The 19,470-nt window shown below is 34.3% G+C and overlaps 7 protein-coding genes across 8 annotated transcripts; 4 read left to right on the top strand and 3 right to left on the bottom strand.

The window, feature by feature from the left end:
- The first annotated feature begins 529 nt into the window (after positions 1 to 529).
- Positions 530 to 4,203, top strand: LOC128394331 (V-type proton ATPase 116 kDa subunit a 1-like). Of its 2 annotated transcripts, none has more exons than XM_053354653.1 (5): positions 530 to 783; positions 884 to 962; positions 1,075 to 1,301; positions 1,757 to 1,845; positions 1,914 to 4,203. In XM_053354653.1, the coding sequence occupies exons 1-5, from the start codon at positions 667 to 669 to the stop codon at positions 3,892 to 3,894; spliced, it is 2,493 nt and encodes an 830-aa protein (XP_053210628.1). In that variant the 5' UTR covers positions 530 to 666; the 3' UTR covers positions 3,895 to 4,203. The 2 variants fall into 2 exon arrangements, with proteins under 2 accessions (XP_053210628.1, XP_053210627.1); XM_053354652.1 differs by having other exon boundaries at positions 1,661 to 1,845.
- Positions 4,204 to 6,065: 1,862 nt separating this feature from the next.
- Positions 6,066 to 9,466, top strand: LOC128394333 (xylosyltransferase oxt-like). Its single transcript, XM_053354655.1, is given in 9 exon segments — positions 6,066 to 6,262; positions 6,344 to 6,493; positions 6,573 to 6,939; positions 7,004 to 7,167; positions 7,247 to 7,440; positions 7,513 to 7,810; positions 7,872 to 7,993; positions 7,995 to 8,460; positions 8,530 to 9,466. Coding segments are annotated over 8 exon segments (2,421 nt in total). The 5' UTR covers positions 6,066 to 6,262; positions 6,344 to 6,355; the 3' UTR covers positions 9,202 to 9,466.
- Positions 9,449 to 10,985, bottom strand: LOC128394350 (meiotic recombination protein SPO11-like). The gene is made up of 3 exons (XM_053354672.1): positions 10,461 to 10,985; positions 10,201 to 10,393; positions 9,449 to 10,132 (listed from the first exon to the last, which is right to left on the bottom strand). The coding sequence occupies exons 1-3, from the start codon at positions 10,886 to 10,888 to the stop codon at positions 9,557 to 9,559; spliced, it is 1,197 nt and encodes a 398-aa protein (XP_053210647.1). The 5' UTR covers positions 10,889 to 10,985; the 3' UTR covers positions 9,449 to 9,556.
- A 109-nt stretch (positions 10,986 to 11,094) lies between these two features.
- LOC128394344 (nucleolar and coiled-body phosphoprotein 1-like) lies at positions 11,095 to 13,163 on the top strand. The gene has a single exon (XM_053354666.1). It carries the CDS (start codon positions 11,266 to 11,268, stop codon positions 12,808 to 12,810), a length of 1,545 nt encoding a protein of 514 aa, XP_053210641.1. The 5' UTR covers positions 11,095 to 11,265; the 3' UTR covers positions 12,811 to 13,163.
- A 48-nt stretch (positions 13,164 to 13,211) lies between these two features.
- On the bottom strand, positions 13,212 to 19,351 carry LOC128393948 (uncharacterized). Its single transcript, XM_053354181.1, is given in 9 exon segments — positions 13,212 to 13,355; positions 13,426 to 13,552; positions 13,619 to 13,940; positions 14,011 to 14,147; positions 14,149 to 14,443; positions 17,516 to 17,706; positions 17,770 to 17,966; positions 18,179 to 18,967; positions 19,049 to 19,351. Coding segments are annotated over 9 exon segments (2,268 nt in total). The 5' UTR covers positions 19,217 to 19,351; the 3' UTR covers positions 13,212 to 13,313.
- On the top strand, positions 14,574 to 17,160 carry LOC128394339 (parafibromin-like). The gene is made up of 3 exons (XM_053354661.1): positions 14,574 to 15,588; positions 15,672 to 15,893; positions 15,976 to 17,160. Exons 1-3 carry the CDS (start codon positions 14,884 to 14,886, stop codon positions 16,963 to 16,965), a joined length of 1,917 nt encoding a protein of 638 aa, XP_053210636.1. The 5' UTR covers positions 14,574 to 14,883; the 3' UTR covers positions 16,966 to 17,160.
- Positions 17,401 to 18,168, bottom strand: LOC128394368 (nuclear hormone receptor HR96-like). Its single transcript, XM_053354691.1, has 3 exons — positions 18,030 to 18,168; positions 17,773 to 17,966; positions 17,401 to 17,706 (listed from the first exon to the last, which is right to left on the bottom strand). The coding sequence occupies exons 1-3, from the start codon at positions 18,123 to 18,125 to the stop codon at positions 17,493 to 17,495; spliced, it is 504 nt and encodes a 167-aa protein (XP_053210666.1). The 5' UTR covers positions 18,126 to 18,168; the 3' UTR covers positions 17,401 to 17,492.
- Positions 19,352 to 19,470: the final 119 nt, after the last annotated feature.

The following is a 19,470-nucleotide window of genomic DNA, read 5'->3' as shown; positions in this document are numbered from 1 at the left end:
GAATCTTATTTGGATTAGTTTCTTTTCTCAAATTGTATTTGGCGCCTTTCGCGTAACATCCAAAGAGTTAGAATCAGATTCAGACAAGTAGATTCTTCTGATTCAATCCGAATGTCAATCTGTTTGTTTTGATTTGGTTAATTATTGAATCGGTTGTTTAATTTATTGTTTCATTTGGTGAAGTCTAAGATTAGGTTCTCTGTTAATTTCTCTCGCTTATTAAACAACAACAACAGGTAGATTGACGTTAATCATTTGGTAAATAAAATGTTGGAATCTTTTTCAACCAACCTGTATAATAACATGTACACTGAGTATGCACAGATGAATATACATCTTCATTTTATCATCTTCTCTCTGTCTCAATGATGGTTTCCCTTTCTTTGCCATGATGAAAACTCCATGAACATTGAAAACCTTGAAACCAGAACTCGACATGATAAATAAATGAAGCGACGACTAGTGAATCTTATTTCCTTTCGTAACATCCAAAGAGTTAGAATCAGATTCAGACAAGTAGATTCTTCTGATTCATCCGAATGTCAATCTGTTTGTTTTGATTTGGTTAATTATTGAATCGGTTGTTTAATTTATTGTTTCATTTGGTGAAGTCATTTTTTTTTCTTCTATTGGTGATTGTTAGGTGTCTTTCGACACGAAATCAAAATGGGTTCTCTCTTACGTAGTGAAGAAATGAGTCTCTGTCAACTGTTTCTCCAATCTGAAGCTGCTTATTTATGTGTTGCTGAACTTGGTGAATTAGGCTTAGTACAATTTCGTGATGTAAGTAAATGTTGTAAATTACAATTTACATCATGTTCACTAATTCATTTTGTTTATTTGCTTGTTCCTTCTCTCTCCTTCTCTCTCTTTCCGAATTTAGCTTAATCCGGATGTTAATGCATTCCAAAGGAAATTTGTATTGGAGGTTCGTCGCTGTGATGAAATGGAAAGAAAATTGAGTTAGTAAAATTTTTTTATTTATCTTTTATTATTTAATATCAACCTTTTCTATTTCATCTAAATTTCTTTCTCTTTTGTTTCCTATTCTGATGATATTCTTTTATTTTCCAGGAGTCCTTGAAAAGGAAATTAAAAAAGATGAGATTCCAATATCAGATATGGGAGATATTCCTGATGCTCCATTACCAAGAGAAATGATTGAATTGGAAACAACATTCGAGAAACTTGAAAACGAATTGAAAGAAGTTAATTCTAATGCTGAAGCTCTTAAGAAAACTTATCTTGAATTAACTGAATTGAAACATATTCTCAAAAAAACTCAACAATTTTTCGATGAGGTAAAATTTTCTTCTATTTTAATTTATCAGCTTCGTTTTCTACCATCCTCAATCGATACCACTTTATCTACCGATCTACCGATCTACCTTTTTTATTTATTTATTATCAATTTATCACAGACACTGAACAAGTTAATTGCATGTTCATTACCCGCTTATTTTGCACCAACGTTTTGCTCTATCGAATGAAACTTTATATTGTCTTGTCACCATTTTCCTGTCTTTATATTTCGTCCTTTGAATTTTATGTTCATTGTTTTGATTCTCATTCTTTGTAAGTAGCTTGTTTTAATTAGATTTATTTTTTTCCCTCTTATGTTAACTGTCAACCTTTGCACTAACAACCCACGAATGCATAGATTGCACCCGATTTCCCTCCTTTACTCACTTCCCTACCTACATCTATGAGCTACCGTACTTTATATGAAGCTGATTGTGAAAGTCAAATATCACAGATACAAGAAACTGGAATGGGTGACGAATCGACTCAACTTCTTGGAGAGGAGGGATTACGAGCTGGTGGACAAGCACAAATGAAATTAGGGTAAGTTTATTTCTCATGAGTAACATTCGTTTAACTGTTAAAAATATCAATTTTCACTCTGTTTCTAGATTCTTAGCTGGTGTTATCTTGCGAGAGCGTTTACCTGCTTTTGAGCGGATGTTATGGAGAGTTTGCTTAGGTAATGTCTTCCTACGTCAGGCCGAAATTGAGAAACCATTGGAAGATCCAGTTACCGGTGATAATGTCTACAAATCGGTGTTCATTATTTTCTTTCAAGGAGAACAATTAAAATCTCGAGTTAAAAAGATTTGTGAAGGATTTAGGGCAACTCTTTATCCATGTCCAGAAACAGCAGCTGATCGGAGGGAAATGATTGCTGGTGTTGTTGCTCGAATTGATGAATTAAACACCGTTCTCAAGCAAACAACTGAACATCGTCATCGTGTATTAGTTGCTGCTGCTAAGCATATCAAAAATTGGATTATTAAAGTTAGGAAAATCAAAGCGATCTATTTAACATTGAATATGTTCAATTTGGATCTTACCCGAAAATGTTTGATCGCTGAATGCTGGTGTCCAGTCGATGATATGGAACGAATTCATATAGCATTGAGAAGAGGAACAGATCGAAGTGGATCATCTGTTCCGTCGATTTTGAACCGAATGGACACTAAAGAAATACCACCAACATTCAATCGAACCAATAAATATACTCAAGGTTTCCAAAACTTAGTCAATGCCTATGGAGTTGCAGCTTATCGGGAAATTAATCCAGCTCCATTTACTATAATTACTTTTCCATTTCTGTTCGCTGTTATGTTCGGTGATGCAGGTCATGGCTTGTTGATGACACTTATCGCTCTCTGGATGGTTCTCAAAGAGCAAGGAATCGCCGTTCAGGCCAAATCGAATGAAATATTCAACACCTTCTTCGGAGGTAGATACTTGATCCTTCTGATGGGAATCTTTTCCATCTACACTGGTCTCATTTATAATGACATTTTCTCCAAATCATTAAATCTCTTTGGATCTTCTTGGAGAGCATCACCATTACCCAAGGAAGGTCTTTACAAGGAGAGTATGATGTTGGACCCACAGAGACAATTTTCAGGTTCACCTTATTGGTTTGGTATGGATCCAATTTGGCAAGTCTCTGGAAATAAAATCTTATTCTTGAATTCGTATAAGATGAAACTTTCTGTTCTTCTTGGAGTTGGTCAAATGGTCTTTGGTATTGTCCTTGGTTTCTACAATCATCGTTATTTTAATAATCGTCTCAATATCCTGTGTGAATTTGTGCCACAAATTATTTTCCTCTTATCCATCTTTGGTTATCTCAACATTCTCATCTTATCCAAATGGATTTCATACGATTCCTCGAAATCAGGATGTGCCCCATCACTTTTAATCACACTGATCAACATGTTTCTCTACAAGTATCCCGATGCTCCTTGTTCGTTAGCACCAATGTACTGGGGGCAACAATTTTTCCAAACTGTTCTCCTGATGGTCGCCATTGCTTGTGTTCCATGGATGTTATGTATCAAACCCTATTTTCTCAAGAAACAAAATGACGCTCGTCGAATGGCTGCTTTAAATTTTAATAACAGTGAAAATTACAATGGTGAAGGTGAAGTCTCAGTTTCCATGGAAAATGCTGATACTCAAGTTACCGGTGGATTAGGACATGATGCTGAATTTGATCTTGCAGACATAATCATCCATCAGATTATTCACACAATTGAATGTTGCTTAGGATCCATTTCCCATACCGCTTCTTACCTTCGACTTTGGGCTTTAAGTTTGGCTCACGCTCAGTTGAGTGAAGTCCTATGGAATATGGTTCTTAGAATTGGTCTGACGGGTGAAAAGATCGCTGGAGGATTCACAATGTATTTCATTTTCGCAGCATGGGCTTGTTTAACTGTCGCTGTTCTTTTACTCATGGAGGGTTTGAGCGCTTTCCTTCATGCTCTCAGATTACATTGGGTTGAATTTCAAAGCAAATTCTATAAAGGTGATGGATACATTTTCCAACCATTTTCATTTGAAGTCATTCTCAGTACCGATAATGAAGAAATCTCTTAATTTAATTACGATACATTAACAATCAAAAATTCTGGTCATATTTTTGTTTTAATTGTTCATTTTTATCGTTAAAACTCATGCTTTTAATTTAATCATTTATTTAATTGTTTGACGAAAAATTCAGTGTTTTTATTGGCATTTATTGTGTTTCAACCAAAAACAATTACAAGGCAATTAAAGTTTTCCTTAACTGTCTCTGTAAACCACATAATTATTATACTAGTATTATTAACATTGATATTAGAAGTCGATAAACAATAAAGAAAAATATACATGTATTAGCTAATTATAGCTAATTACTCATTTTAATTTCTTTTATCATATCAATTAATTTCATTCTAATAATTAATTTTTCCCTCCAAATAACGAAATCAATGAATTCAACCAATCATCAAATCATCATGATAACAGATTAATGAAAACATTTCCATCAATCGATTTTGAACCAATTGAAAATTTCTAATTACAGTTTTTTCCATTTTAATTAACCTTCTTGACTCGTGCAAAAGCTCGTTTGTCTCTGTTAGAACTCAGGTCAAAATCAAGTTTTTACATCAAATTTCATTTGAGAAAAATGAAATCTAATTACTTTGAGAATTAATTGATTTTGTTAATTCTCATCGTCAGATCAGTTTCGTTTTTGAAAGTAATGCTTTCCATTAACTGACCATCGTAATTGTGACCAATCAAATAAAAAGAGACGATCATTGGCCTTTCGAATATCAAATTTTTATTTCATTTTTGTGTCAACACTTTTCTATCAGTCGGACTGTTCGAGATGTTTTTAATTGATTCATCAATCATCGAACTTGAATTTCGAAAGTATCTAGCAGTGTTCTCTCTGGTTCGAATAGAACTCACAATTCTTTGTTTGAATCGACTTTTGTTCCAATTGTCATATTTACCTTCCTCTTTTTATTGGGGCACTTTTCTCAGAAAATTCTGCCTCCAATTACTTTTCCATTATAAAGATAATCTGTTACAAGAATAGATTCATAAACTGCCAAGAATTGGCTAGAAATTGACAAAAACGAACAAAATTTAAAAGGCTATTCTAAAGACTTTACATTGTAAATACTAGTGATTGATGTATTAAATAGATTTGTGGGTTAATATGGATATAGATTATTGCAATTAGTTGATTAGAGTCAATTGTTTGTTGCCTTGAGAGCAGCGAGAGCAACAATCGCTAATTGTGAATCTTTGTGCCAAATTTGAGCTTTTTCCAGTTGAATTTCTGGTGAGACTTCAATTGTTTCACCGAAGACGGTTGTTGATTTTTCTATCAAATCGGGAAAAGTGATCGGAGTTAAAGTTGTAAATGATGGTGAAGATAATGATGACGATGACAATGAAGAAGAAGAAGAAGAAGGAGGAGGAGAAGAAGATAAAGAGGAAAGAGAAGATTGATTAAAATTAGATGAGTCATAAATCTCATGGATATTTGTTTCCATTAATGATGAATCGAGAGGTGATGTTGATTGTACTTGAAAGGTAATTCCTTCTGGAGGAAGACAAAGAATCAAACTGTTGTCCGATGTCACCAAAAGGTTAGAAGGCACTTGAATTACGTTACCATTGGACGGAATTGTAATTAAATTGACTTGACTTGATTGAAATAGATCAGTAACATCACCATCATCATCATCGACAATAACATTACCCTCGTCATCATCACAATCGCCACTGAAATCATGAGACATTGAGATGAGGCGAGAATTTAACTTTACTTCATTGGAGTCACTTTCAATTGAATGATCACTTTCGATAATTTCCAAGTGACTCTCAGGAATCAAGAAACTCATGGTGATTAAAGGTGAAAAAAACAGAAACAAAAAAGTAAACAAAAAAAAGCGAAACAAAACAATCACTTGTTGTAATTAACTAATCTCATAATTATCACAAAATCTTTTCTCAAATGATTGTCTCATTGATTTGAAACAATTGGAACAAAATTAGACTGATTGTTGGCGAGACAAATATTAATATAAGTGGAGAGAAAGGCCAAATGATTAATCAACTAATAAATTGTAATCACAAAAGTGAATCTTTAATTATGTTGATCTCAATTTGAATTCCAATTTCAAATCGAACGACACCAACGCCATCTGGCGAAGGCTCGACAACTTTTCCATTATTTTTATTTTCATTTTCATTTTCAATTCTTTTACTTTTATCAACATTTTATTACTATCGTTTAATTATTGATTTTTAATTAATTTAGTTAACTCGACATCGTGTTAGCTCAATTATTTCGTATTTGTACAAATGGTTGGGATAAATTGTGCTCCTAACATGTTAATTGTAGTTTACCACTGAGAATATTATTGGTAAACAATTTTAACCTTTTCCTTTTTCCCATGTTAAGGTAAATCATTTGTTATTTTCTTTTCTTTTTCTTTTATTTAAATGATTCTGATTATTATTATCTATTTCTTTTCTCTAACAGCCTCTCTGTAGGATGCACAAATATTCTAGGAAATATGGGCTATTCATTTTCATTGCATTGACAATTCTCTTGATTCAGTTTTTCCTCGCCTTGTCTTTCTATGCTTCTAATCAGTTTGAAGAACAATTTTTACAAGATGGAAGATTCAAAGTGAGTATCAATACTTAATAGTTTAATTGAACAATCAAGCAAAGAGTTTATATAGATGCTAATGTATATTTTTTTGTAGAAATTGAATAAACCCAATCTACAGAGGGTTTCCTCTGAGTATTTACCTAGTGAAGCAGCTAAATCATCGAGGAGAAATGAATTAATCAGACCATCCAGTTTAACTGACCATTCCATACAATCTCAGTCATCATCTCATCGTTCAACAATTGTTGGTAATAAATTAACCAGTGTCAAAACTAATTCTAAGTTGGATTTGTCAAGTTTAGGCTTCATTCCTAATTGTTCAATCGTTGTCAAAGATGCCATTTACGCCATTAATAGAGCCAAAACAATTGATTGTAAAAAGCAATTGTCTAATGTCGCTTGTCAGATGCAATCTGGCCAATTATTTCCTAAAAATCTTCCAAAATATTGTCCATATCAAAGTATGCTTCAATTAGCTAATCAATAGTTGTTTAATTACTTAATTTTGTTTTCTTTTCTTTTCAGATATCAAGAAAAAAGATTCGGTTAACAATTACTCAGGAATACACTCCAAATCCGTTCGGATCGCATTCGTATTGACATTTAATGGTCGCTCTGTGCGCCAAATCACTAGACTAATCAAAGCAATTTACAGTCATCAACATACTTATTTTATACATATCGATAAGGTTAGTTTTTTCCTCTCCTATGGAGTGTAGTCTTTAGAATGGATTCTAATGACTGATCTGATTTCTCTTATCATTCCAGCGTCAAGATTATCTTTTCAAAGAGCTTCTTCCATTAGAAACGTTGCCAAATGTTAAATTATCTCGAAACCGTCTCTCTACAATCTGGGGAGGTGCTAGTCTATTAGAAATGCTGATCAACAGTTTTACTGAATTGATGCAATACAAGAATTGGGACTACCTTATAAATCTCAGTGAGAGCGATTTCCCAATAAAGTGAGTCAATCAGTTTGTTTGCTAAAAATCAGAAGAAAAACTTAATCACATTCATATTATGTTTTTCAATAGATCTCTTCAAAAATTGGAAAATTTTCTCTCATTCAATTATGGTCATAACTTTGTTAAATCTCATGGTCAAGATACTCAAAGATTTCTGATAAAACAAGGATTAGATAAAACTTTCCATCAATGTGAAAATCATATGTGGAGATTAGGGGATCGTAAGATTCCCTCTGGAATCGAAGTCGATGGTGGAAGCGATTGGGTAGCATTGACTCGAGATTTTTGTCAGTACATTGTCGATAATGACGATGATCTACTCAGAGGATTACGTGTTTTCTTCAAATATACTCTTTTACCTGCTGAAGTAAGAAAGACTAACTAATTAACCTTTGATTAAAATCTAATAATTTCCATTTTCTCCCTAGACTTTTTTCCACACTGTACTTCGTAATAGTGCTTTTTGTGATACCATCATTGATAATAATCTACATGTGACCAACTGGAGACGAAGCCAAGGGTGTAAATGTCAATATCGTCATATCGTCGATTGTGGACAGCTTAGAAAAGCCCTTGTTTTTTGCTCGTAAATTTGAACCCGCTGTTAATCAAGAGATTATCAACCGAATTGAGATGCTAATATCAAAAACCAAAGGAAAAGTAGGCCAATTAAGCTTCGATAAATATTGGCAAAATGATTATCACAATGAGTTTGATATTCATGATGATGCTAAGCATAGTTTTTATTATCTACTTTCACTACTTAGTTCATCTCACATTCATCAGCTTTGTCACAGTGTTAAACCTTCACTCGAATCCATATTCACATCAATCGAAGCCAAACAAGGTCACATTTTCTTCGAGAATGATTCGTATATGGGTTCACTTGTATCCTTTACAAATTCCAACAATGAGTTGGATTCAACTCATCTCTATGAAACTTATTCTCATCCAGTGAATAATTTCAAGATAATTAATCGCCAAATAAGGTCAGATTTAAAATTAGTCTCTGTTAAGGTGAGATAAAACTATCCAGTTCTTAAATTTAAATTACAATAAGCAGATAATTTATTTTCTCTTTCATAGGTTTGTAGTGATTTCGATATGAAGGAACAAATTTTTCGCAATTTCGGTTGTATTTTAAACCCATTTTCCGAAATTGGAGTAAATCATCGATGGTCATCTGATGGGAAGACAAATTTATCTGTTTCTTTTGTTTGGATCGATCCTGTTGAACGTGTTGCTGGATCATTCGAAGTTCAAATTGAATGGCCACAAACGGTCAAGAATAACGATCAGACTACTAGTCTTTACCATAAACCCAATTTTAATCTTCCCTTGCGTCCAGGAGAATGGAAATTATTTATTCTCTATAAATGGAAGCCAATTGCTGAGATTAAATTCCTTGTTCTACCGAACGTGTTCAGCAAAGGCCATTTCTTAGATGAATTAACCGCCGCTTCTTTGCACAATGGACCCGCTGAAGGAAAATATTTGCAGCACAATTTCACTGCAGTTGAGCGACTTCTTCAGCTTCGTGTTGACCCACAAAACTTGGACAATCAAGCAACAATTAATTCCATGAAGAGTGGAAAACAGCTGATTGAATGGTCACTAGAATTACTCGAAAAGTTCTGGACAGTTCACGATATGTGTTCAATAAGAAAATCTTATAAATGTGAAAGAGCGACTATTCCTTTGTGCCAATCGATTCCATGGAGTTCATTTTATCCTGATCTAAAATCAAAACTAATTTAGTGTCAATTGATTTCTACTAAAATCAAAGCCATATCTTAATCGGTCGTTACATTTATAATTTTGAAGCAATACAACAATTGACTCAAGTGCCTTTAATCAAAATAACAAGATGATTGTTCTCACCTTTGAATTGGATTAATCATCAAATCGCTTTCGACTACCAAACTAGTTCACATTTTGTATTAAAATTCTTGTCAACAAGCTAATCTAAAGTGCAAAGAGAAATCAAATCAAATAAATCCAGTAATTAACATTTTTTTCTTGACTTTTATTTTAATGTCCATAAATTTCAATTGAATTGATTGAATTTTGATTTTCAGTAGAATGGAATGAAAAATTATTAGTTTTCTTGGTCTCATTTCCAAGAGCCTTCTTTTATCTTGATTGGAAGATAAGTCTCGACAACATTTACTAAAGCTTGAAGTTCAGCTTTACGGTTATTCTTCAACATGAACTCTAATTCATCCAATAACGCTTTGTTCTGTGTGATATAAGGTCGACGTTTAAGTGAGTTTATCTTGGCTAAATCTCTTTCGTTTAATTCTTCCGTTTGATCTATAGATATATTGAATTTAACCAAATCTGTTGGTAAAAGTCCTAACCATTTTGAAGGCATGACAGTACAATGCATGGCATCATGTGCCATCGCCAAGGAGCCGAACCGATAGATACAGAATATTTCCAATCCCCATGGATTACAATCGACCAATCCAAGAACTGGTATTTTCAATTTAGTTGATAAAAATTTGACACAACGTCTTGTCTCGGCGTCAGGAAAACCTTTACCAGTTATGAGAATAGCTGGAAATTTATCAACGACTCGTCGGGTCAGCAGATGTTGGAAAGTAGCGTCTTTTTCAATTACTAAAATGAACCTTGCGTCAGTTTTAATTTCCTGCATTTCGTTCATATCTGGAGATATGGTTAAACCCTGGAAACAATGAAATTTATGTAATTTAGTATTACATTAAACCAATACAGGTTTACGGCATAACTCACATATTTATAATCCATACAGTTGTAAGTGATATTGTCCAACTTGTATTCGATTCTACCATAGATTGAACCTTTTGGGCAAGAGAGTATATGTAATTCTTTTCGGGAATAATGGGTAATACAACATAGATCTTCAATCGAAGAGTCACAATTGGCCTGTTTTTCATAAATTTTTTTATCTCTATAGTAAAGCTCTCTAAGGACAGATATAGAAAAGAATAACGAATTAAAAAGAGAAATGTTTAGAGTTTTAATTAGCTTACCTTTTAGTAGCGAAATCATTAGAATTAATATTGACAAAAATTCTACAAAGAAGGGCCAACATACGACCCCTTTTCTCTTTTCCAATGAGGTTGTATATTTCAATATCTTCTTTCAAACGGACACCCAATTTTTCGTCAAGAAGAACATTACCCCATTTGCTTCGGGTTAAAATGCCAATCGGTTTCTTAGAATTCATAAAAAGGTTAAGCAGCCATAGAACCCTTTCCCGGATCGCGAAAGTACAATTCTTTTGGAATTCAAATTGATCTGGATGTTTTCTCAAAAATCTCACCAAATCTTTTTTAAGTTCATTTAGTTTTTGCCAAACTGAATCATCATTCCCTTTTTCACGCCAAGATTGGGAATAAACACCTTCAAACCCTTGGTTGGAATAATTTGAATAGTCATTGTATTCAAAATTATCCATAATAAAAAGAAATCAAGTTAAATGAAGAACACAAATTTAAAAGAATCAGTTAATTGTCACTCAACAGTCAGAATATTTTTCTCATTGCGAAAAAAATCTGTTGCTATGGGAGAAAAAGTTGAAAAAAATTCGAAAGTAATAGTTGATATAAAAGAAGAGAGATGGAGCCACTTTCGAAAAGGAAATTCAATGCACGTTGTTGATTCCATTTTTAAAATTCGTTAAATGCGTTTGAGCTTCTCTTTAATGTTGCTGATAAAAATTCGTGGTTTTTTTATTAGTTTGATTTAATTCCCTTTTCTACCTCGTTTTCTGTTTAATAATTTACCTCATATCGCTGTGTTTCTTTTGATCACTGACTTGACTTTGTTTCCAAAATGTCTGAGCAAAAACAGAAAGATATCCTTGTATATAACTATATTAAAGCATGTTACCCTGAAGCCGCTGAAGTTTTCCGAAAAGCGGCCAAATTAGAGGTGAGTGCTAATGTTGCTGGTCAATTGGCTTTTGTCATTGGTTCTATTTTGGTTCATGGTACAAAGCGGCCTTTATCCCCGATGCGCAATGGACCAGGACCTAAGAAATCGAAAGCAGACTCAGCTACAGTACAAGCTGTTTTGAATAATCTGGCTGGTAAGCAGATGAAAACTGCAAAGAGTAATTTACCGAATAATGGTGCCCAGCCATCAGTCTCCAAAGAATCTTCATCGTCTGATTCTGATGATTCTGAGGATACTAAAAAGCCCAAGGTGACTGCCCCAGCTATTAAATCTCCCATTAAATCACCAGTTAAAGTCGCACCGACACCTGTTTCTGCTTCTAAGAAAGCAGAATCATCTGACGATTCTGATGAATCTGAAGAGGAGAGTGCTCCAAAAAAAGCCGCTGTTAAGCCTACCATTGCTACCTCTAAATCAACTGCAGCTAAATTGACCCCTTCAGCAGCATCCAAAAAGGCTGATAGTGATTCGGATGATTCTGATTCTGACTCTGATGCAGCACCACCTAAGAAAGCAACCACCACCCCGAAAGTAACATCTCCAGTTAAACCTGCTGCTAATACCGCTACAGCTAAACCAGCCACAGGTAAAGGTAAAGCAGAAAGCTCTGAGGATTCTGATTCAGATGATGAATCGGATGATGCCAAGAAAGCTAAACCTGCTACTGTTGCCGCTAAAAAGCCAACTGCTGTTAAAGGAGCTGCGCCAACTGGTAAAAACACACCGAAATCTGTATCCGAGAGCTCCGAAAAAATTGCTAACAATGATGATGAAAGTGACGATTCCGATTCCGATGAAGAAGATGCGAAAAAGCCAACCAAACCAGTAGCTGCCAAGGCTGATGCAAAAGCAACACCTAAAAAACAAGAAAGCTCAGATGATAGTGATTCTGATTCAAGTGAAGATGAAAAAAAATCGAAAGCTAAAAAACCAGTACCAATAACCAAAACCCCTGTTCAGGCCAAACCGACAGTCGCAGCTAAAAAAGATTCCGATTCAAGCGAGGATGACGATGATGACAGTGATGAAAAAAGTAAAAAGCCCAAAAAAAATGTCACAACAAGAGTGCCTCCCAAGGTGGCAACTCCAGTTAAAAAATCTAAAGATTCCGATTCGAGTGAATCAGACTCTGATGATGAACCCAAAAAGAAAGTTAAAACTCCAGCAACAGGAAACAAATTCACTCCAAAACCCGATGGTAAGGCCAAAAGTGTAGACTCACCTCAGAGCTTTACTCCAGGTAGTCAGAAAAGGAAGACTTCACCTTTTAGACGAGTCAAGGTTGATGGAGCTTCAGGATTTGGAGGAGATTCAAGCTTCAAAATCACTGGTAAAACTCCAGATCCATTCACCAATTTGAAAGGAAAAGAGTTCAAGAAAGAGAAGACCAAGAAAAAGAAAGGATTCAACAAGCCAATGTAACTGTTTCTAGTTTAGTAAAAAATTTCTCAACTCTATGGACAACCTTCACTAATTCTCTCAATCGTTATATTATCGAAAAATTATATATTTTCAATTGGGTAACTTCTCATCAGACTTACGCTGTACATTTTCATCGACTGGAGCTTTTCAACATCCAGTGCAATAATTTAATTAGAAATCTTAAATTCTCTCTTAATTATTGCATGAAAAATACAAAGATACTATTCTGATTTCTAAAGCCTCATTAAACATTTGTTCCATTAAGCTCTTTCTCTTCATTGTATCAGGAATCAATCAACTTGATTTTCATCAAAATTCAATTAAACCTTTACATTTAACTTCTTCACTTAAAACATGAGAATATCTCACATTTGATTCGCGAATGATAAAGAAATGAATCATTTGAATATTTACAATTTAATTATGGAAAATTGTGTGTATTAATTGATTAAACAGGTTGTAAATTGAACAATAAGAGAAAATTAAACCAGAATAAAAATAATTCAAAGGAAAAATCTTCTCCTTGAAGTTTCCATTTCGTGTCTCTGTTGATGATAAAAGAGAAAAAACAATTAGAGATAAAGAATCGTCGATGAAAACAATTAAATAATTCACCTTGAGGACCCATTCAAATTCCCCGAATTTAGTGTCAAAGGTACTATTTTGAACCCATTTTAATCGCAGCGTAAACCTTGGGCCGATTTCTTGAAGAGCCACTTTCTGTCCATTTTTAAACTGATACCTGAAAAATCGGGATTGTGATTAGATTCTTTTACCTATTAACAATTAATTAAGTCAAGTCATTTACCTATGATGCCTGAAAAAGATGTAATCTCTTTGATTGTGGAATGTAACCACACGCCGACCATGAAATTCTGGATCAAAATGGAATAAACTTGTCAATACTCGACCAATTGTAAGACCAATTCTTGTATTGAAGTTGTTCATGATAACCTCTGGTCTATGTTTGGTAATCTTAGCACGATTCTTAATCTGTTCACAAAATTTAACAGAAGATAATCTGAAGAAACATGTCGGTCCTTTAGGTAAATGAATTAAAAGAAGAGCATTTGGTTTCCTTTGATCTTCATTGATTATGATAATATGAGAAAAATCTCTCTTCGAAGCAGCTATTGTAAGAAAAGAACCAAAAAGTTAATAAGAGATTAAAAAATTAACAAAAAAAAATAAGAAACAAACCTTTACACATCTGTTTAATGGGCATTCGATTCCGCCAACGAAACTCAGCAGTTTCCAAAGATTGTTTCAACTCTCGACAAAATTTGATTGTTTTCGTATGCGGATTATCAGTTGTCGTAATAAGTACTTTAGGCTCTCTTTCGAGCAAAATAATTAGCCATAGGATCCAAAGCTGCATCTTCCTTAACCTCTTCATCTTCAGGATCAACCCAAGTATCATCAGGTTCACGTGTTGATTCAATGGTCCGAGGAATTTGCTTAGGAGCACCGACCTTTTCCCTTTCTTTCCTTCTTTCCTCTTTAGCCTTTCGATTAGCCTCAACTTCAGCCTTATTCAAGGCATAAACTTTCTTACCCATGATCGTAACAATTAAACCAAAACCACAAAAAACAAAATAAATCAAATGATAAACAATTAAAGAGACACAGGTTTAGACTCACATGCAACTGTGGATGGACAGAAACGGTTGCCATTGGCAACCGAAGGCACTAGAATCCATTACTCGAATATCTTAGATACCGAGTAGTCGATCCAACTTTTGGTCACTCGTTTTGTCTCAATTGTACTTTAATTAGTTGATTAAAATGGTTAAAAAATAAATTCTAATCGTTTATTAGTTTAAGCTTGAACACTTGAAAGCTTTTAAAAGTTAAAAAGCAAAGTATAACACCTCGAATATACCATTTGAAGCTTGGATCCGAAATATTATTCGAATCCAAGTTCACTTTGGATTCCATCAACATTAAGAAACAGTTTTTTTCTGCTTAAATTGTTACATCCTTTGATTGTTTTAATTTTGTTTTGATTTTTCTTTCTTTTATATTTTGCTCTTGTGGCTTATTGTGTTAATTTAAAGTTAAAATAATTCTACTATGGCTGATCCTTTATCTCTTCTTCGACAGTACAATGTTAGCAAAAAGGATATTATTGAGAAAAATGACTATATTTGTTTCGGTGAATCTTGTTGGCCCAAGAATGTTAAAACAAATTACCTTTCTTATGGATCATCTCGAGATGGACCGAATAAAGATTTTTATACCTTGGAATGTCTTTACTTTTTCTTACGAAATAAAGAGATGCAACATCCTGCATATGTTCGACAAGCAGCAGCTCAAGGTGTTCCTGTTGTCAGAAGACCTGATCGTAAGGATTTGCTCGCTTATTTGACTGGTGAATCAGCTACTTCACAATCAATTGATCGAAGTGCGCCACTCGAATTACCAATACCTTTACACGAGATTCAAGCTAAATTTGGTAAAGATGATGATAAAGGACCCGTTGGATCTTTAGGTAAACTTGGATCTGGTGATTCAACTGGAGCAGAGGCTGCAGAAGATGAGAATGAAAGTGACCCAAAGAAGCTCAAGGTTGATAGCAAACATTTCTTAACAGAAGCAAAGAAACAGTTTTCAGATCGTTTAGATGCACCTAAAATCAAAAAATCGGAATTAATCGATGCTGCTGGTGGTCAAACAGCGGCAGGATTACTCGGTCTGAGAGGTATCGGTTCTGCAGCATCTTCATCAGCAACTTCTCTCAAAGAGGCTTTGACTCTTGAACAAATTGCCTCTCTCAAGGTAAACAGAATATGATGTTTATTTATATATTAAGTTTACTCTTTATTAATTTATTTTTCTTTCTATTTTCTATAAATTGATAGGCTAAACGTATGGCTAAAAAGCGAATGACAATTATTGATGCTGAAAATGAATTCGAAAAAGATGGAGCTATTTTGACCGGTACTGGTACAGCAGCTCCAACAAGCTCTCTCACTGGACCTTCATCGATTCTTTTCAAATATGATGCTAGTGTTACTCGAGAAATTCAATCAAAAGAAAGAGTTTGGAGGAACAGATCTACCATTCTGGTATCAACTGGCAAGGTTGGTCTCATCTTACTAAACTGCTTCAATTACTATCTTTATATCAATCATAATAATTGTTTCTTATGTTCATATTTTTCAGAATTTTGCCAAATCAATTTTTCCCATTATTCAAGCAATTAAAGTTCGAGAAGAAGGCTCATCAGCTATTAACCAAAGAAAACCACCAGGAAATATTCCAATGGGAGCTGGATATTCCAACAGTCAAATGAATGGTTCTAATATGAATCAAATGGTTTCAAGAATTCCAAACAGTACTCCCATGGGTGGAAATAGCATGAACCCTAATATGCCACCTCCAAACATGATGACAACCCAACAGTACAATCGATACGATCAAGAAAGATTCAATCGCAGCGCACCATCAAACGAATTCAGAATCGATACAACAGGATCTTATCACGGCTTTAATCTTAAAAATGTAACAGATATTGGACCAAATAGTAATCTGAATGACAGTGCAAACAGTCCAGGATTAAATCATCCATCAACTCCTGCATTATCAAAAGTATTATCTTCTATACCTTCTCCAATGACATCAGTAATGAACCAGTCACCAGGATCAGCTGGTAAAAAACGAACTTCAAAAACTCCAATCATCATTATACCTTCCACAACAACCTCATTGATAACTCTTGCCAATGCTAAATCTATACTCCAAGACCTTAAATTCATAGAAAGTAACGCCGGTGAAATGCCAAGAGACAATGAGATTTTAATCCAACGCCGTAAACAAGGTGAAATTACAACGGTACCTTATAGAGTGATTAACAATATCCTTAAATTAGGTGAGGGAGATTGGGACAGGGTTGTAGCCGTTTTCGTCCAAGGACCTGCATGGCAATTCAAAGGTTGGCCTTGGGAGGGAAATCCAGTTGACATCTTTTCCAGAATTAAAGCTTTTCACATAAAATGGGACGAAATGAAGCTCGACTCCAATGTCTCCAAATGGAATGTAGAAGTAATCCAATTATCTCGAAATAAGCGACATTTAGATCGAGCCAATTTACTCAAATTTTGGTCTTCACTCGATACATTTATGAACAAGAACAAAAACTATTTAAGATTTTAAACTTTTCGTTCTCTCTCTCTCTCTTTTCCTCGCAATCAAAAAAGCTTGAAGTTAATTCATTGACTCTCATCTTAAATTGTCATCACCATCAATTCATAATTGTCCTATTTGCTGATTGCCACCAAACAGATCTCTCTTTCTTTCTGATTTAATTAACTTTCTCTGAATTAAAAGATCTTTTGATTAAAAATTTAATTAATCGTCTCTTTTAACACCCTCAACGTGAATTCTTTTTTTTAAATCGATTATCAACTTTTTAAATTTCATAATTACTATTTAATTTGTTCATTTTATTATTTTCCTTGAATTTACCTTACCCTGAACGAAAGATCAAGATGCTTAATAGAATAATTAAAAATTTAATCTCAACAATTAGAATATTTTTCTTCCATTATAAACCTACGTTTATTTACAAATTCACTTAATAATGTAGCATTTAAATTGACCACTTCCAAAAAGAAAGCGACTTTTATTTACTAATATAATTAACGATTAATCGTAAGTGAAAAGATGGCGACAAAATGATCTCACAAAAATCCCAATATCTCACTCGTAAGTGGACCAACAGCTTCACGGAATTGAAAGGCCAGTTCGATGATATTTTCCCGGATGTGGATCGTTTCTTGAAATTCACCAATTTTCATCATTAGATCATAAAAGTCACAACGAGAGTTACAAAATAAACAGCACCGGAATTCAAGGTAACGTTTCAACAGGTAAACATAATTGAATTGATGGAGCCTGTAATTAGAAATAGACAATTAGTTAGACTGATCAAGACCGAAATCAATGAAACCGGATTACGACCTAATAATGTCAGGATTCTGCAAATTCGGTGTGTCTGGATTGAATAACATGATAGCCATAACGAGCATATTTGCTTTGGTGTCGGTTCGCCAGTTTGGCCTCAGGCTTTTCATGAAACTTATGTAGGCATTATAAGTTGAACTTGCGAAGCTACGAAGTCCACTTAGCTGTAGAACGACGGGTGTTTTTGGTATCTAAAAGAAAACAATAAGATCAAATTAATGGAAAATTGTCTTGACGGTTGAATTCGAACTAACTTGAAGTGATTCTGTTTGAATGTCGATTAGAACTGTAGCTCTGAACAATAGAATATCGGCAAAGTTTCTCTTAATGAGACACATTCGATCTTCCATTGATAGCGACTCAAAAGTCGAGACTGTATTAAGAGAAGGGACTAATCTAGTTAAACAACATTCGATGACATTGAAAAATCCTGGGATATCAAGAGCTTCAGGAAATCGCCAGCGGAAATGTTACAAATGGACGTGGAGACGTTGACCCATTCGTCGAGTTTTTCTTGTTCCAAGTGATTGAGTGTAACTCGAGGGGAGGAAAGTTCAGTGCGAAAACTGAGCGGCATAAAATTGGAAGCGATCATCAAATGGTGCATTTTCCATGCCCATGGTTTCTCATCGGATTGATTAGGTTGTTGTGAGATTCCTGAACAAACTTGATTCTCACAATTGGTAATGTAAGAGGTTGAGGTGAAATACTCTGGTGCACTATGGAAGTAGCAAGCATCGTCACACGTGTTCCAAGCTCCATCACCCAAATTGAAACATTGCTGAGAGCAAGTTTGAAAGATCGAATCGGTTTCCATTGCAAGTTGTTGTTGATAATTCTCATCGATTGAAACAGTTTGTTCATCAAGATCCTCTAAAAGTCCATGAAGTGTTTGATCGTCAAGTAGATTATCAAATACTGCTGATAACTTTTTTCTTTCACCATTCCCACCGGCATCATCTTCATCAGCTGATTCACTGCTGTGTGAGATGTGATGAGGTTTAGTGCCAATGTAACCAGATGTACCTGGAACGGGTTCTTTGTCCTTCCCTTCATCTACTCTTTTATCTTCAAATCGAACCCATTCCCGTTTCATTCCAATGGCAAAACATTTTTCCAATCGGCACTTGCGACAATGACGTCTTGTGATCTTATTCATCTCACAATTATTATTAAAAGTACAGATGAACTTCTGAATGGGAAGCAGAACGAAAAAAACGAACAGTGATCAAAATCTGAAATAAAACAAAGTCGAAGACGACTAAAGACTTACCTCTTTTTTATCGGCATTTCGACGGAAAAAAGCCTTACACGATGCACACAAATGATAACCAAAGTACCGACCATTTGATTCATCGAAGCAAATCCGACACGGGACCTTAGGTGGTAAGCATGGAATCATTTGGATAAGATTTTCTTCCCGGCGATCAACAGAAATCATTAATTACTTTTTTTCGACCTGTAATTAAATCTATAAATTATCTGTTCACTTTTCTACCAATCAAATGTAATTAACAAACTTTCTCTTGCACAATTATAAACAAAAAGTAATGGTTGTTTGTTTACATGGTAAAACAAATTAACTGAACTAAATAAATCAACAATCAACATTTGTTTCATAATCGATAATTACTAAGCAGCAATGATAAAAATCTTGAAATGATCAAGATTAAAAGAGTCGTTTTTTGTGATCTA

Source organism: Panonychus citri, unplaced genomic scaffold, assembly GCF_014898815.1.
Source record: "Panonychus citri isolate SS breed McGregor unplaced genomic scaffold, ASM1489881v1 Contig00139, whole genome shotgun sequence".
NCBI lineage: Eukaryota > Metazoa > Arthropoda > Arachnida > Trombidiformes > Tetranychidae > Panonychus > Panonychus citri.
Note: the sequence above shows the minus strand (reverse complement) of the source record. Positions and strands in the feature narration are given on the sequence as shown.

Excerpts from the sequence above, each read along its gene's own strand:
- LOC128394331 (XM_053354652.1), top strand. The coding sequence starts at position 667 with ATGGGTTCTCTCTTACGTAGTGAAGAAATGAGTCTCTGTCAACTGTTT. Across the intron at positions 963-1,074 it reads TGAAATGGAAAGAAAATTGA|GAGTCCTTGAAAAGGAAATT; the intron begins GTTAGTAAAATT and ends TTTATTTTCCAG. Across the intron at positions 1,302-1,660 it reads CTCAACAATTTTTCGATGAG|ATTGCACCCGATTTCCCTCC; the intron begins GTAAAATTTTCT and ends ACGAATGCATAG.
- LOC128394350 (XM_053354672.1), bottom strand. The coding sequence starts at position 10,888 with ATGGATAATTTTGAATACAATGACTATTCAAATTATTCCAACCAAGGG. Across the intron at positions 10,394-10,460 it reads AATGATTTCGCTACTAAAAG|AGAGCTTTACTATAGAGATA; the intron begins GTAAGCTAATTA and ends ATCTGTCCTTAG. Across the intron at positions 10,133-10,200 it reads ACTGTATGGATTATAAATAT|GGTTTAACCATATCTCCAGA; the intron begins GTGAGTTATGCC and ends CATTGTTTCCAG.
- LOC128394368 (XM_053354691.1), bottom strand. The coding sequence starts at position 18,125 with ATGGAAGATCGAATGTGTCTCATTAAGAGAAACTTTGCCGATATTCTA. Across the intron at positions 17,967-18,029 it reads TTCAAACAGAATCACTTCAA|ATACCAAAAACACCCGTCGT; the intron begins GTTAGTTCGAAT and ends GTTTTCTTTTAG. Across the intron at positions 17,707-17,772 it reads CAGAATCCTGACATTATTAG|GCTCCATCAATTCAATTATG; the intron begins GTCGTAATCCGG and ends TTCTAATTACAG.
- LOC128394344 (XM_053354666.1), top strand. The coding sequence starts at position 11,266 with ATGTCTGAGCAAAAACAGAAAGATATCCTTGTATATAACTATATTAAA.
- LOC128394339 (XM_053354661.1), top strand. The coding sequence starts at position 14,884 with ATGGCTGATCCTTTATCTCTTCTTCGACAGTACAATGTTAGCAAAAAG. Across the intron at positions 15,589-15,671 it reads AACAAATTGCCTCTCTCAAG|GCTAAACGTATGGCTAAAAA; the intron begins GTAAACAGAATA and ends ATAAATTGATAG. Across the intron at positions 15,894-15,975 it reads TTCTGGTATCAACTGGCAAG|AATTTTGCCAAATCAATTTT; the intron begins GTTGGTCTCATC and ends CATATTTTTCAG.